General features: G+C 42.4%; 1 protein-coding gene and 1 pseudogene across 2 annotated transcripts; one reads left to right on the top strand and one right to left on the bottom strand.

Annotated features, from left to right (window-relative positions):
* LOC139563306 (heat shock 70 kDa protein-like) overlaps positions 1-12,469 on the top strand; it is a 33,199-nt pseudogene extending 20,730 nt beyond the window's left edge.
* LOC139543049 (uncharacterized) lies at positions 2,478-10,645 on the bottom strand. 2 transcript variants are annotated; one of them, XR_011668598.1, is made up of 4 exons: positions 10,277-10,645; positions 7,268-7,761; positions 6,169-6,752; positions 2,478-2,614 (listed from the first exon to the last, which is right to left on the bottom strand). XR_011668598.1 is itself a non-coding variant. In XM_071349206.1 (3 exons), the coding sequence occupies exons 1-3, from the start codon at positions 10,518-10,520 to the stop codon at positions 6,222-6,224; spliced, it is 1,269 nt and encodes a 422-aa protein (XP_071205307.1). In that variant the 5' UTR covers positions 10,521-10,645; the 3' UTR covers positions 6,012-6,221. The 2 variants fall into 2 exon arrangements, 1 of the variants encoding a protein (XP_071205307.1); XM_071349206.1 differs by lacking the exon at positions 2,478-2,614 and having other exon boundaries at positions 6,012-6,752.
* Positions 12,470-15,598: the final 3,129 nt, after the last annotated feature.

Below are 15,598 nucleotides of genomic sequence, written 5' to 3' on the forward strand. Positions count from 1 at the left end.
GAAAAGATAGAACAAATATGATCTATTCTCAAGTATGTCTGCATAAAGCAGTGACATCGAAAAAGCTTTGAATTAATCAGCACCTTGGAGAGTGCTGTCCGTTTCACCATCATACGACTTGGCTCTTTACTCTGTCTGCTGCGCTGCTATGTTGTGTTAGACACTTTTTTTCTCAATGTGTTCCGGTATCTCGGAGCCCCCAGGACCTCCCAATTTACAAATTAAGCACTGCTCTCGCATACAGAGATCGGAAAACGATAAAATGCATGTGTGCTTATCGTAGTATTTACCATCCGGTACATAGCATAGAACCATCCTTGCTTCTGATCGACGCAGAGACCTAAGACTAGCTAGCTAGCACAAAGGCTTGGGTAATTAAAAACAATTATAGTAATTTTAAGCTAGCTGTCCTCCGGCTACACCATGGTGCTATCCTAGATTGCTGTTGAGACTACTGTAGACCTTCATTGCAATATAGTGTTTTAATAAATTATTTGGTGAAGGGATTTAATATAGTTTTATCTAAAAAGGATAACCTTTTAAATGTTTAAAACATTTTTTAAATGAAATTCACCGAGGATGGTCCTCCGCTTCCTCCTCTGAGGAACCTCCACTGCCATTCATGATATCAAAATTATAGTTTTAACCATGTTTTGAGACTATATACTGTTTGCTTACATTGGAGTAAAACAAGATCATATTTTGGGTTCTGGTGGGGTGCGACAGTTGAACTGAGGCGTTTACAAGTTATATTCTTCAAGAATCAATGGATACATATAAGTCCAAAACATGTATGTAGCAACTGCTGATTGCCAATTTAATGTCTGCACATTGTACAAACTATATATCAATGCCAATTGGAGACTACCCCACTGGAAGAAAAGGTCAACCACCTGTGGTGTCAAATGCCTGTCTCTGCCACCTCAGAAAAAGCAATGCCTTGCCCACAACAAGGTAGTGAAGGGAGAGGGAGGCAAAAGCACCAGTCAAGATCCAGGTGGGGAAACTACTGGCAGACCATGCCAGGGCTGCCCACAACAGAGAACAAAGAAAGTCGTTTTAGGACTATCTTAAAATACTTGTCTCACCTCCACATTATGCAATACCATTTAGCCTAAGCTATGATATTGGATAGCCTATTTGTATCAAGTATTTATTTTCAGTGTGAATGATGGAAAGTAACATTTTTGTTCAAATTATTAATAGGCATCAGGAAGGTGCATGTAATGGTTTTCTGTAATGACTGTATTTATGCTCTGCAACCACATTCTCTGTGTCTACATTCATAGGTCATGGACAGGACACACCAGACCTAAAGCCATCATCTTGGGTGGTGCACACCCCAGGCTGGCAAACTTGGATAAGCTGTTCTTTGTCCTTGATGTGATGTTCCTCAAGGTGACATTCTGGTGAAATCAATCCTAATTTATTATGTATGTATATAATTAGTCTACCATAATTATATCTTCAGATTAATTGCATAATATCCTACAAAAGCTAATTTGATGGGTAGCCAGGCTGGGACTCCCTATGACAATCAGTCCTACACCTTTGTCCAGAGGTGCTGCTGTTTATATAGGCCGTAAATCTTTCTGCAATCAAAATAAACAAATCCCAGCGACCATATTATTTTTGGAAGAACAATTGAACACCAAACTCAATTCCTGGAGAGCCACGTGTCTATTGGGTTATTTCCTTTGAATTCATTTTCAATTAAGACCCAGAAAACCAGGTGAGAGGAGTTCCAAAATAATAAACCCACAAACACTTGCCTCTCCAGGAATTTTGTTTGACACCCCTGCCTTAGTCCTTACGTCAAGAGGTCTAAGCATAACAATACATTTTAAATGCCCAAAACAATACATTTTAAATGCCCAAATTCAGAATCAATTGTTCTTCCAAAAATAATATGGTCGCTGGGATTTGTTTATTTTGATTGCAGAAAGATTTACGGCCTATATAAACAGCAGCATGGCCTTGATTTTAAGTCCCAATGAGGGGATTTGATCAAGCTGGCCCAGGCACCCAGGTGGGAGATTTCACCGGGTGAAAAGTGGTTACATTCGTTTTGAAACCGGGCTTCCTCGTGGGCGTGAGCCGGGTGAAATAGCGAAGTCGGCTTAAAACAAAATGGACGTATGTCAAGCACGTGGAGTAATTATTACAACACATGCAAAGTGTTTACTCTTGATAAAAACGCATATTTACTTTATCTGCCTTAAACCAGTTTAATAATACATGTATGTCTCAATACTTATGTAAATAAGGTATTTAAAATTAAAATAAAATAGCTAAAATTTCTAAAAACATGTTTTCGCTTTGTCATTATGGGGTAATGTGTGTAAATTTAGTATTATTTTTCAAATTAAACCATTTTAGAATAAGGCTGTAATGTAACAAAACGTGGAAAAAGTCAAGGGGTCTGAATACTTTCCGAAGGCACCGTATGTCGTTGCACTATACACTACATTGGATGTATCTTCATGTTGTCTTTTTTCTTTGCTGCTGCCAGGACCAACCACCTGCCTGGCTCAGAACCAGTCCTGCCTGGCCCAGTCCACTGCTTCTTGCCCCTCACTGTGCTGGGTAACACAGGGTCACAAACTATAACAGGCTGGAAAAGTAAATGAAAGAAGTTGTCAGTGAGTTTCAAGATAGTACACTGCTCAAAAAAATAAAGGGAACACTTAAACAACACAATGTAACTCCAAGTCAATCACACTTCTGTGAAATCAAACTGTCCACTTAGGAAGCAACACCGATTGACAATAAATTTCACATGCTGTTGTGCAAATGGAATAGACAAAAGGTGGAAATTATAGGCAATTAGCAAGACACCCCCAATAAAGGAGTGATTCTGCAGGTGGTGACCACAGACCACTTCTCAGTTCCTATGCTTCCTGGCTGATGTTTTGGTCACTTTTGAATGCTGGCGGTGCTTTCACTCTAGTGGTAGCATGAGACGGAGTCTACAACCCACACAAGTGGCTCAGGTAGTGCAGCTCATCCAGGATGGCACATCAATGCGAGCTGTGGCAAGAAGGTTTGCTGTGTCTGTCAGCGTAGTGTCCAGAGCATGGAGGCGCTACCAGGAGACAGGCCAGTACATCAGGAGACGTGGAGGAGGTCGTAGGAGGGCAACAACCCAGCAGCAGGACCGCTACCTCCGCCTTTGTGCAAGGAGGAGCACTGCCAGAGCCCTGCAAAATGACCTCCAGCAGGCCACAAATGTGTATGTGTCTGCTCAAACGGTCAGAAACAGACTCCATGAGGGTGGTATGAGGGCCCGACGTCCACAGGTGGGGGTTGTGCTTACAGCCCAACACCGTGCAGGACGTTTGGCATTTGCCAGAGAACACCAAGATTGGCAAATTCGCCACTGGCGCCCTGTGCTCTTCACAGATGAAAGCAGGTTCACACTGAGCACATGAGCACATGTGACAGACGTGACGGGGTCTGGAGACGCCGTGGAGAACGTTCTGCTGCCTGCAACATCCTCCAGCATGACCGGTTTGGCGGTGGGTCAGTCATGGTGTGAGGTGGCATTTCTTTGTGGGGCCGCACAGCCCTCCATGTGCTCGCCAGAGGTAGCCTGACTGCTATTAGGTACCGAAATGAGATCCTCAGAGCCCTTGTGAGACCATATGCTGACACATGCACATTTGTGGCCTGCTGGAGGTCATTTTGCAGGGCTCTGGCAGTGCTCCTCCTTGCACAAAGGCGGAGGTAGCGGTCCTGCTGCTGGGTTATTGCCCTGCTACGGCCTCCTCCACGTCTCCTGATGTACAACTCATCCAGAACGCCGCAGCCCGTCTGGTGTTCAACTTTCCCAAGTTCTCTCACGTCACCCCGCTCCTCCGCTCTCTCCACTGGCTTCCAGTTGAAGCTCGCATCCGCTACAAGACCATGGTGCTTGCCTACGGAGCTGTGAGGGGAACGGCACCTCCGTACCTTCAGGCTCTGATCAGGCCCTACACCCAAACAAGGGCACTGCGTTCATCCACCTCTGGCCTGCTCGCCTCCCTACCTCTGAGAAGTACAGTTCCCGCTCAGCCCAGTCAAAACTGTTCGCTGCTCTGGCACCCCAATGGTGGAACAAACTCCCTCACGACGCCAGGTCAGCGGAGTCAATCACCACCTTCCGGAGACACCTGAAACCCCACCTCTTTAAGGAATACCTAGGATAGGATAAAGTAATCCTTCTAACCCCCCCCCCCCCTTAAAAGAGTTAGATGCACTATTGTAAAGTGGTTGTTCCACTGGATATCATAAGGTGAATGCACCAATTTGTAAGTCGCTCTGGATAAGAGCGTCTGCTAAATGACTTAAATGTAAATGTAAATGTACTGGCCTGTTTCCTGGTAGCGCCTCCATGCTCTGGACACTACGCTGACAGACACAGCAAACCTTCTTGCCACAGCTCGCATTGATGTGCCATCCTGGATGAGCTGCACTACCTGAGCCACTTGTGTGGGTTGTATACTCCGTCTCATGCTACCACTAGAGTGAAAGCACCGCCAGCATTCAAAAGTGACCAAAACATCAGCCAGGAAGCATAGGAACTGAGAAGTGGTCTGTGGTCACCACCTGCAGAATCACTCCTTTATTGGGGGTGTCTTGCTAATTGCCTATAATTTCCACCTTTTGTCTATTCCATTTGCACAACAGCATGTGAAATTTATTGTCAATCGGTGTTGCTTCCTAAGTGGACAGTTTGATTTCACAGAAGTGTGATTGACTTGGAGTTACATTGTGTTGTTTAAGTGTTCCCTTTATTTTTTTGAGCAGTGTAGGTAACCGGCTATGCAGCCTCAAAGACAAGAATAGGCACACAAAAAGGGCAAGGACATAATTTCTAACCACTATGCCTTCCTACCATTGGGGCCCAGGATAGTGGAAGTGGCTTCTAGCTTTATACCTGCCTCCATTAGGCTATTGAGTGTGTGCTGCACTATCCTCCTTGGCACCCTGGCTGCCTATTTAGCGATTTATGGATACATTTATTAATAGGCTACACCCGCATGCACTGTATTTTATTTGCTAATGTACACATGCCCTGTTTTGTTGTGTAATAATGCACTGTTGTGTGTTTTAAATTAAAGTGTGCTTGATGTATCTGACAGCACAAATTAAATTCCTTCTGGGAAAATAAAGTTAGTCACACATGTTATGTTTTGCTATGAAGTGTTTCCAATAGCCTTAACTTGAATATTGTCAAATGAGTGATGCAACATGACTGTGCAGTTTATCTCTGCCACAGGCTATTTACTTGTGTACAAGACACATTCTTATTGCTTTTCCATACTGGCAACACTTGTCTTCTGTTGTTGAGGGTCCAAGTGGGAGTGAGGTCAGTGAAGATGAGGGAGGTAAAGCAGGGGCAGGAGGAGTTGGCAGAGTAAGCCTATATGTAAACTGAGCAGGATGTGTTTAAGAGAATGAAATGGAGAGTTAGATGTATGATATGGGATATTTTATGCTGATAAATGGTGAATTCCTGATCTACCATGACCTATTTACAAATGGGTTAAAATAAGGTTAGGTTAAGAGGGATTAGGGCTATATGGTTATGTGCTTAATAACCAAATCCCATACTTTACTCTTGAAATATAACTTTCTCAAAATGTCTACGTTATTCTTGAAATTGACTTTGCCTAAATTAAATGTTTATTCTCAAAATATTGTCACTTTATTTATTTTTTAAAGTCCTACTGATGCAAGGAGAATAAATATCCAAGTACCACCACCCATAGATTTCTTTATCTTCACATGGCCCTAATACTCTCCCGTAAAACACAGCCCTTATTTGAAGTGTTTCTAAAATCCCCTATTGGGAAAAACAAATGGTGGAAAAACGATTTGAACCATTTCAGTATTATTACTCATACTGTGGTACTCTGAGAGTTTTGGCTAGCTATTGTCCAATTTAATGTCTCATCAAGGCGTGAACTGTGACCAGCCTCCATCACTACTGTAAGGCCAGTATTCTAATAAAAAGATAGAATCTAGAGTACTTTTTCATTAACATCTGTGTTTTAATTAATAAAATATTGAAATTCGTTTATTTTTTTTGAATTTCTAAATGCAGATTTGTATTAAGGTACTGTACAGTGTGAAACAGGACACTGAGTTTTACTGTACATACTGTAGGCAGCTGTTTGTAATCACCTCAGCTAGGAAAGGAAGTGATTATGAGATCGGTCTGCAATATGCCTAATTCCTTAGATAAGCGAGAGCAGTCCATGTCCAGACTTCCTCGGTGACCTCAAGTACTCATTTACTCTGTCTTTGATGTTTTTTCGGGTTACATCACTCATGGAAGGAAACTTCTGAGACACAGTGGTCCTGATGAACATTCGGAGGTTCACTGGCAAGCCAAATTTTCCTCGTGATCCATCCCAGTTGGTATTCTGTTCCCACTCGCGGTATCTCTCTTCGCTTACGCATGCACGGAATAGCAAAACAGCATAGCGGTCCGGACGGCCCCCGCTGCGGTTGGTGAGCAGTTCGTCATATTCTGGTGTCAGATGAGGAATGGAAATGTCAGGATGTACCTTCGAGCGGTATACATTTGAGCGTTTTGGGTAAAGAGTGCCCTGCTGCTGGGCGTGTGCATATTCCTCCCCCTTCCTCTTTTGGCGCCATGCAATGGACTGGGGCACAGCTGGGCGGTGGAAAGGTGGTGAGGAAAGAGTGGGGTCCAGGGACTGGCTTGCTGTGGCCTGGCCTGTGGCAGCAGCGGGGCCTCGATCCTGCAGGACAGACACAGAATCAGAATACCTATAAGTAATTCTACTTTAATCTATTCATATACCTTCTCACTGATGGCACTAAATACTCAAGTTACTTTCATGGGATTCCCTTTCATCTAACAGACCTGCTGCCATTTCATTGCTCCATTTTCCCTTATGTGAGTCTTCTGTTTTAATGTTTTATGAGAGTACCCTTTACCTTACAGCAATAATCACAGACCTGGCACTGCAAAGATTTCTTATCATGAGTCTCCATGTGTAGGTTCAGATTATATTTAAGAGACATATGTGCAAAAAAATAAAAAATAAGACATTTCCATTTAATCAAATGTGTGTCAACATTAGTTTCAAGATTACCTATTAAACTTTGTTTTGAATTAAAGCATTCTACACACACACACACACACAGGTTCTCTCTCACTAGCATGCACTCTGATCATAACAGAAAACGTGGTGTGAAAGGAATCCCCACATAACGTGCCCCAATGAAGAACAGCAGTACTAATTTGACTGACCCGTGCTCTCTTTGATTCCGGTGGCTTTGACCCTGATGGAAGCTCTCCACTCGCCACACGATCTACACTGAGGATTACTCTGTTTTCACGCTGAACAGCAGAATAGTGATTAAATGCAGAGAGGGGCTGAGGTTCACTGGTTGGTTCTAATGACATGTAGCCCTCTCCATCAGGTTCTGTTTTGATCTGTTCTATTGAAGTGCTTGGTAGAGAGGGTCCCTGTTCATATTCCTCACTTTGGGTTTGGTAAAGATGTGAAGGCTCAGTTGAGACCTGATTCTGGCACAAGCTTTTGACACAAGCAATTGTGAATATAACATTAGGGTCTTTTGACTCCAGAGCATGAAGCTGCTCTCTCCCATGGCTGGTCCTGAGCTCCTGCTCATTAATCTGTGTGGGCTCTGGGTCCTCCTGCCTCAGACTGGAGTTCAACTCCTGTTCACAGTGCTGCTGTTCAGGGGGAACCTTTTCAGAGACAGTGAGCTGCTGTAGGTCTGGAGGAAGGATGAAACAGATGACTAAGTGAATTCAGCTGACAACAATAATAAACCAAGACAACATAATTGTGACCCCCCCCACACACACACCTGTGAAGCTATACATGTACTTGGTTATTTACTTAAAGGGTGTATATGAAACAAGTGGTCATGGAGAAGGAAATCCTTCACCGGGGACCACAGTATTGTTTTTCTGTTTATTGATGAAAATGATATTCCTAGAAATGAATCAATAGGAATTTTAAACCAACAGTTTGCAAAGTAGTTCTGAATGTTCGGGACGTTTGGCGTTCTGAAACAATGGACTTTGACGTTACTCGAGGAACCAGTCAATCAACTGCAGCATACTAACCAGAAAATGTAGAAATATTTTTCATGAAATCTATAGCCCACTGCCTAATACCAGAATTAAGATGATCCAGCCTATTCATTCATATAGGCATCGATTCTAGAAATACAAATATATCTATTTTGAGCATCCATATGCAACATGCCCACATGCTCAATGGCTTGCGGTTCACATTTGCAGTGCTGATCATGCAATGCATGCTAGCAGCCCGGGAGCTACATTGGTGGATAACCTTACCTACTTCGGTGCATAATAATCACCATAGAATAATGCATCATGAACTCCTTTAGGCCTACTGGCACATGACAGGCAGCCAAAGGTAGGCTACCTCTTTTTATTACTAGTTATTGATTCATTAAAATGACCGTACCATTTCTGTTGTCAATACTGCGACCACAATACAGTAGCCTAGTAACTACAGTAGCGTAGTTGAAAGGTGGCTGTAGCAGTGGAGACGAGGGAGCTCAAGTCTATTAGGTTCGTCCAGGTTTGGCCGGGGTAGGCCGTCATTGTAAATACGATTTTGTTCTTAACTGACTTGCCTAGTTAAATAAAGGTAAAATAATTTTTTTTAAATATTACAAGCGGCACCCGGCCAATCAATCAGGTGGTTCATTTGAAATGCTCCGTTATTAAAATAAATTAATTGTTTTGCTCCATGAAGTAACCCAACAATGTGTACACTGGCATCTTGTCTATTTCAAATCTTCCCTCATTGACAGATCGGTGGGTCCACCCTAAAGTGCCGCATGTCATGATGACACTCACCTGTCTCGATCAATGAGAGAAGATTTTAAATAGACAAAATGGCAGTGTACACATTGTTGGATTACTTCATCGAGTAAAACATTTATTTTAATAACGGAGCATTTTCGAAATTCCAATGATCCAACTGCAACTGAACACAGACATTTTAGAAGATACATGTTTTGCCGAATCGAGAATGAAGAGTATCGCCAAGTTAAGGTTGGTCGAAAATTCTCTGTGCTAGCCAAACAGTACTACCCTGTAACGGGTCATGAGAATCACATTAGCCTGTTACAAATCTATTTACACTTAAAAATATAAAACGCAACAAGTTAGTCCTATGTTTCATGAGCTGAAATAAAAGATCCCAGAAATGTTCCATACACACCCCAAAAAAAATTCTCAAATGTTGTGTACAAATTTCTTTACATCCCTGTTAGTGAGCATTTCTCCTTTGCCAAGATAATCCATCCAGTTGACAGGTGTGGCATATCTAGAAACTGATTAAACAGCATGATCATTACACAGTTGCAACTTATGCTGGGGACAAAAAACGTGCAGTTTTGTCACACAACACAAATGCCACAGATGTCTCAAGTTGAGGGAGTGTGCATAGACATGCTGACTGCAGGAATGTCCACCAGAACAGAACCAGAACTGTTCCACCAGAGAATTTAATGTTAATTTCTCTACCAACGTCTTTTTAGAGAATTTGGCAGCACGTCCAACCGGCCTCACAACCGCAGAACACGTGTATGGCGTTGTGTGGACGAGCCGTTTGCTGATGTCAACGTTGTGAATAGAGTGCCCCATAATGGTGGGGTTATGGTATGGGCAAACATAAGCGACGGACAACAAACCCAATTGCATCTTATCTATGGCAATTTGAATGCACAAAAATACTGTCTACCATAAGCCACATCAAACGTTGTTTTAGAGAATTTGGCAGTACTTCCAACTGGCCTCACAACCGCAGACCACGTGTAACCACACATCCGGCTGAGGAGTATGTGTGTCTGTGGGGAAAACTCATTCTGATTGGCTGGGCCTGGCTCCCCAGTGGGTAGGCCTGGCTCCTAAGTGGGTGGGTCTATGCCCTCCCATAACTGCGCCCCTACCCAGTCGTGTGAAATCCATAGAGGGTCTGACTCAACTAAGTAAAATCGTTGAAATTGTTGCATGTTGAGTTTATATTTTTTTATTCATATGCCACCAGTTTAGCGACTGTTTTTCTGCAAATGCACGTAAAAAGTAGTTTAAAACAAAGTTTAACTTTTAAAATTAGGTCAAATTAGATTGCTATTGGTTGTGAATAGGCTACTGGATGGGTGGTTGTTGTTGAGTTCTTTTCTAACAGTTGTTTTCCCTGCTAGAATGTTTCATATACACACATTTTAATCAATTAACGTTACTAACCCGATCTATGCAACTTTATATCTGGTTTAAGAACGATATCAAGCAGCCTCCGTAGCTTCTCGTTCTCCTCCTTAGAACGATAGATTTCTTCCTGGTACTCTGCCACCGTTTTTTCAACAGCCCCAAATATCTCATCAGCAACTGCTGTTAATCGTTCATTGAGAAGCACTCTCAGCAACGATATTTTAGCCATTTTCGCAGAATGAAAGTCGTTGTTCTGTCCTGTCCGAACAGAATTCCACATGTACTCTCTTGCTACGGAACAGCACAAAACAATGAGGTGTGCGCATGCTCTGTTCCTCGTTAATCCACTGAGCGGCTTGACAGAAGTTTCATTACCGCCACCTGCTGTGGAGTTCTGATTCAACTGGGGTGTCCATAAAGCGGCTAGTAGCAAAGATTTGAAATGAATTGATCCATGAGTCATAATAATAATTGCCTTCAGATGTTATTCCACGTTGGACACTTAAGCAATAAGGCCCGTGGGGGTGTAGTATATGGCCAATACACGATGTATTATGGCTGTTCTTACGTACAACGCAACGCAGAGTGCCTGGATACAGCTCTATCTGTGGTATATTGGCAATCTCCCACAAACCCCTGAGGTGCGTTATTGCTATTATTGCTATTATAAACAGTTTACCAATGTAATTAGGTATACAGTCTGATAGAACATGGCTTTCAGCCAATCAGCATTCAGGGCTCGAACCCCCCAGTTTATAGTAGTAAATTATTAATTTGTCAAAGTTCATGGCACAAATATTCTTCCACAAGTAATTCTGGACAGGTCTCCGTGCTTCTGTAACCGAAAGACCACTGCACAGGAAGCTGCGCTCTCATTGGTCAGTATAGTAGAGCCCTGCAGTTGCATGAATTTTAAGCCGAACCCTACCCATGTCCGCAACGTTCAGGCCTTGCCCTACCCAGGTCCGAATGCTTCTGCCAAATTTAAGGCCCGGCCCTGCCCGAAACCCGATATCAGAAATAACTTACTCCATTAGTGAATCAATTAGCTGCTCCTCTCTGTCTCACTCGCTCCCTGCACGCTGCTTACTCTGCATACACTCTGCTTATGGCAGCTCTGGGTCTGTGAGTATCCATAGCAACGTCGGCTCCGCTTGGGCTGCTCTGTTCAATAATGAGACGAGAGAGTAGTTAGCTGAGCTACTTTTCGTCACTCTAAACTCCGACAAACTCAAGGAACATTATTATTTTCTGTAAAATAATCTCTCCTGTTTTTTATTTGATGGATATTTAAGCACTTCTGACACCATGTTATGGTTTTAGTCAGATATGACTGTACTGCGCTGTACAGGCTCGGGCCGGGTAGCAGAGCTCTACAGTGTAGTCAGAGAGTTGAGAAATGTCGAGGAATCAAAAGGGATGATATTAATTCATTCAGTTACAAACATCGACTCAATGAGAACACTAAAGAGAGAAGAAAGTAAGTAAAGAGAAGAGCGACCTTAAGCTACTGCCCTATACCTTTCAACGAGACTTCTACATTCACAAACTGTAAGTAACTTTCATTATTTTCATAAATGGCTGGAACAATTGGGCTATAGGCTTCATAGAAATCAAAAAAGTATGCAATTTTGATTGTGTAGACAAAGCCTTAGCTATAACATTATAGTTTGTTAGAATATTTGGTTTGAGCTCTCTGGAATCCCCCCTGCCCCACGAGGAATCCCTCAGCTTGAGGTGACCTTTGACATCGCGATGTCATTCAATGGCAGTCTGAACGTATCAGCAGTAGACAAGGGCAAAGAGAACAAGATCACCATCCCCAACGACAAGGGGCGGCTCAGCGAAGAGGACATTGAGAGGATGTTGCATGATGCCGACAAATACAAAGCTGAGGACGATGCACAGAGGGTGAAAATAGCATCCAAGAACTCCCTGGAGTCGTACACCTTCAATATGAAGAGCAGCGTTGAGGACGACAACGTGAAAGGCAATATCAGCGAGGAGGTCAAGAAGAAAGTGGTGGACAGGTGCATCCAGGCCATTTTCTGGTTGGAGGACGACAAAGAGGAGTAGGAGCTTCAGCTGAAGGAGCTGGAGAAAGTGTGCTAGCCTATCATTACCAAGCTATACCAGCAAGGAGGGATGCCTATAGGTAGCTGTGGAAATCAGGCATGGTCCAGTTCTGGTGCCAGCTCCCAAGGCCCAACCATTGAAGAGATTGACTGAAGTGAGGGACTTGTATAATGGACTTTTCAAAATGCATTAGTACAGTATCACTGAATACGTTTTGCTATTCAGGAAATACTCATTTCTACTATTTGACATTATAATGCCCTTTTATGGCTCAGAGCTATTCAGGAAGTGTTTATATGTATTGGTTGTACTGCAAAGAGACAGTGGATAAACAGTTTCTCTAAATGGGTGGAGAATAATCTTTTTTTAACATTTTAAAAGAAGATAGAAAACACACTGTTGATGTTAATATGTAATTTCATACCGTATTGCATTGCTGGACATTGAACATAACATGTATTGAAATAAGTTTATTGGTATGTTGGCTGTTGCCTTCTCATCATAGCAGATTCAGTATTCACATACAGTGGGGAGAACAAGTATTTGATACACTGCCGATTTTGCAGGTTTTCCTACTTACAAAGCATGTAGAGGTCTGTAATTTTTATCATAGGTACACTTCAACTGTGAGAGACGGAATCTAAAACAAAAATCCAGAAAATCACATTGTATGATTTTTAAATAATTAATTTGCATTTTATTGCATGACATAAGTATTTGATCACCTACCAACCAGTAAGAATTCCGGCTCTCACAGACCTGTTAGTTTTTCTTTAAGAAGCCCTCCTGTTCTCCACTCATTACCTGTATTAACTGCACCTGTTTGAACTCGTTACCTGTATAAAAGACACCTGTCCACACACAATCAAACAGATTCCAACCTCTCCACAATGGCCAAGACCAGAGAGCTGTGTAAGGACATCAGGGATAAAATTGTAGACCTGCACAAGGCTGGGATGGGCTACAGGACAATAGGCAAGCAGCTTGGTGAGAAGGAAACAACTGTTGGCGCAATTATTAGAAAATGGAAGAAGTTCAAGATGACGGTCAATCACCCTCGGTCTGGGGCTCCATGCAAGATTTCACCTCGTGGGGCATCAATGATCATGAGGAAGGTGAGGGATCAGCCCAGAACTACACGGCAGGACCTGGTCAATGACCTGAAGAGAGCTGGGACCACAGTCTCAAAGAAAACCATTAGTAACACACTACGCCGTCATGGATTAAAATCCTGCAGCGCACGCAAGGTCCCCCTGCTTAAGCCAGTGCATGTCCAGGCCTGTCTGAAGTTTGCCAATGACCATCTGGATGATCCAGAGGTCGGAATGGGAGTAGGTCATGTGGTCTGATGAGACAAAAATAGAGCTTTTTGGTCTAACTCCACTCGCCGTGTTTGGAGGAAGAAGAAGTATGAGTACAACCCCAAGAACACCATCCCAACCGTGAAGCATGGAGGTGGAAACATCATTCTTTGGGGATGCTTTTCTGCAAAGGGGACAGGACGACTGCACCGTATTGAGGGGAGGATGGATGGGGCCATGTATCGCGAGATCTTGGCCAACAACCTCCTTCCCTCAGTAAGAGCATTGAAGATGGGTCGTGGCTGGGTCTTCCAGCATGACAACGACACGAAGCACACAGCCATGGCAACTAAGGAGTGGCTCCGTAAGAAGCATCTCAAGGTCCTGGAGTGGCCTAGCCAGTCTCCAGACCTGAACCCAATAGAAAATCTTTGGAGGGAGCTGAAAGTCCGTATTGCCCAGCGACAGCCCCGAAACCTGAAGGATCTGGAGAAGATCTGTAGGGAGGAGTGGGCCAAAATCCCTGCTGCAGTGTGTGCAAACCTAGTCAAGAACTACAGGAAACGTATGATCTCTGTAATTGCAAACAAAGGTTTCTGTACCAAATATTAAGTTCTGCTTTTCTGATGTATCAAATACTTATGTCATGCAATAAAATGCAAATTAATTACTTAAAAATCATACAATGTGATTTTCTGGATTTTTGTTTTAGATTCCGTCTCTCATAGTTGAAGTGTACCTATGATAAAAATTACAGACCTCTACATGCTTTGTAAGTAGGAAAACCTGCAAAATCGGCAGTGTATCAAATACTTGTTCTCCCCACTGTATATATTTTTTTGGGACACAATACCATGAAATATTGTAAACAAAACTTTGATCGACAGCTAAACCACCAGAAAGAGAAGAGCAGGTGAAGACACCTTAATAGCCACTGTTTATAAACTCTTTATTCTGTGATAATATCTGATACAATTACTATGGTCCTTCTTGGAAAAATAGGCACATTTCTGGTTATCCCAAAAGAAAAATCATTACATTTCTGGCACATATTGTGCCTATATAAAAACGAATACAGGTCACATTTTTCTTATTTTATGCTTAATGGTGTCAAGCTCAGAGAACCAAATATAATTGATTTGGAATATTTAATATTCCTTGGGTCACTGAAGGAAAGTACCAGATGAAAACCGTAATTTTACTCTAATGTACAGTACCAGTCAAAAGTTTGGACACACCTACTCATTCCAGGGTTTTTCTTTATTTTTTACTATTTTCTGCATTGTAGAATAATAGTGAAGACATCAAAACTATGAAATAACACATATGAAATCATGTAGTAACAAAGTATTAAACAAATCAAAATATATTTTATATTTGAGATTCTTCAAAGTAGCCACCCTTTGCCTGATGACAGCTTTGCACACTCTTGGTGTTCTCTCAACCAGCTTCCTGAGGCAGTCACCTGGAATGCATTTCAATTAACGGGTGTGCCTTGTTAAAAGTAAATTTGTGGAATTTCTTTCCTTTTTAATGCGTTTGAGCCAATCAGTTGTGTTGTGACAAGGTAGGGGTGTATACAGAAGATAGCCCTATTTGGTAAAAAACCAAGTCCATATTATGGCAAGAACAGCTCAAATAATCAAAGAGAAATGACAGTCCATCATTACTTTAAGACATGAAGGTCAGTCAATCCGGAAAATGTCAAGAACTTTGAAAGTTTCTTCAAGTGTAGTTGCAAGATCCATCAAGCACTATGATGAAACTGGCTCTCATGAGGACTGCCACAGGAAGACCCAGAGTTACCTCTGCTGCAGAGGATAAGTTTATTACAGTTACCAGCCTCAGAAATTGCAGCCCAAATAAATGCTTCATAGAGTTCAAGTAACAAACACATCTCAATGTCAACTGTTCAGAGGAGACTGCGTGAATCAGGACTTCAAAGTCACCAATAATAAGAAGAGACTTGCTTGTGCCAAGA

This window comes from Salvelinus alpinus, chromosome 1 (genome assembly GCF_045679555.1).
Source record: "Salvelinus alpinus chromosome 1, SLU_Salpinus.1, whole genome shotgun sequence".
In the NCBI taxonomy this organism is placed as follows: domain Eukaryota; kingdom Metazoa; phylum Chordata; class Actinopteri; order Salmoniformes; family Salmonidae; genus Salvelinus; species Salvelinus alpinus.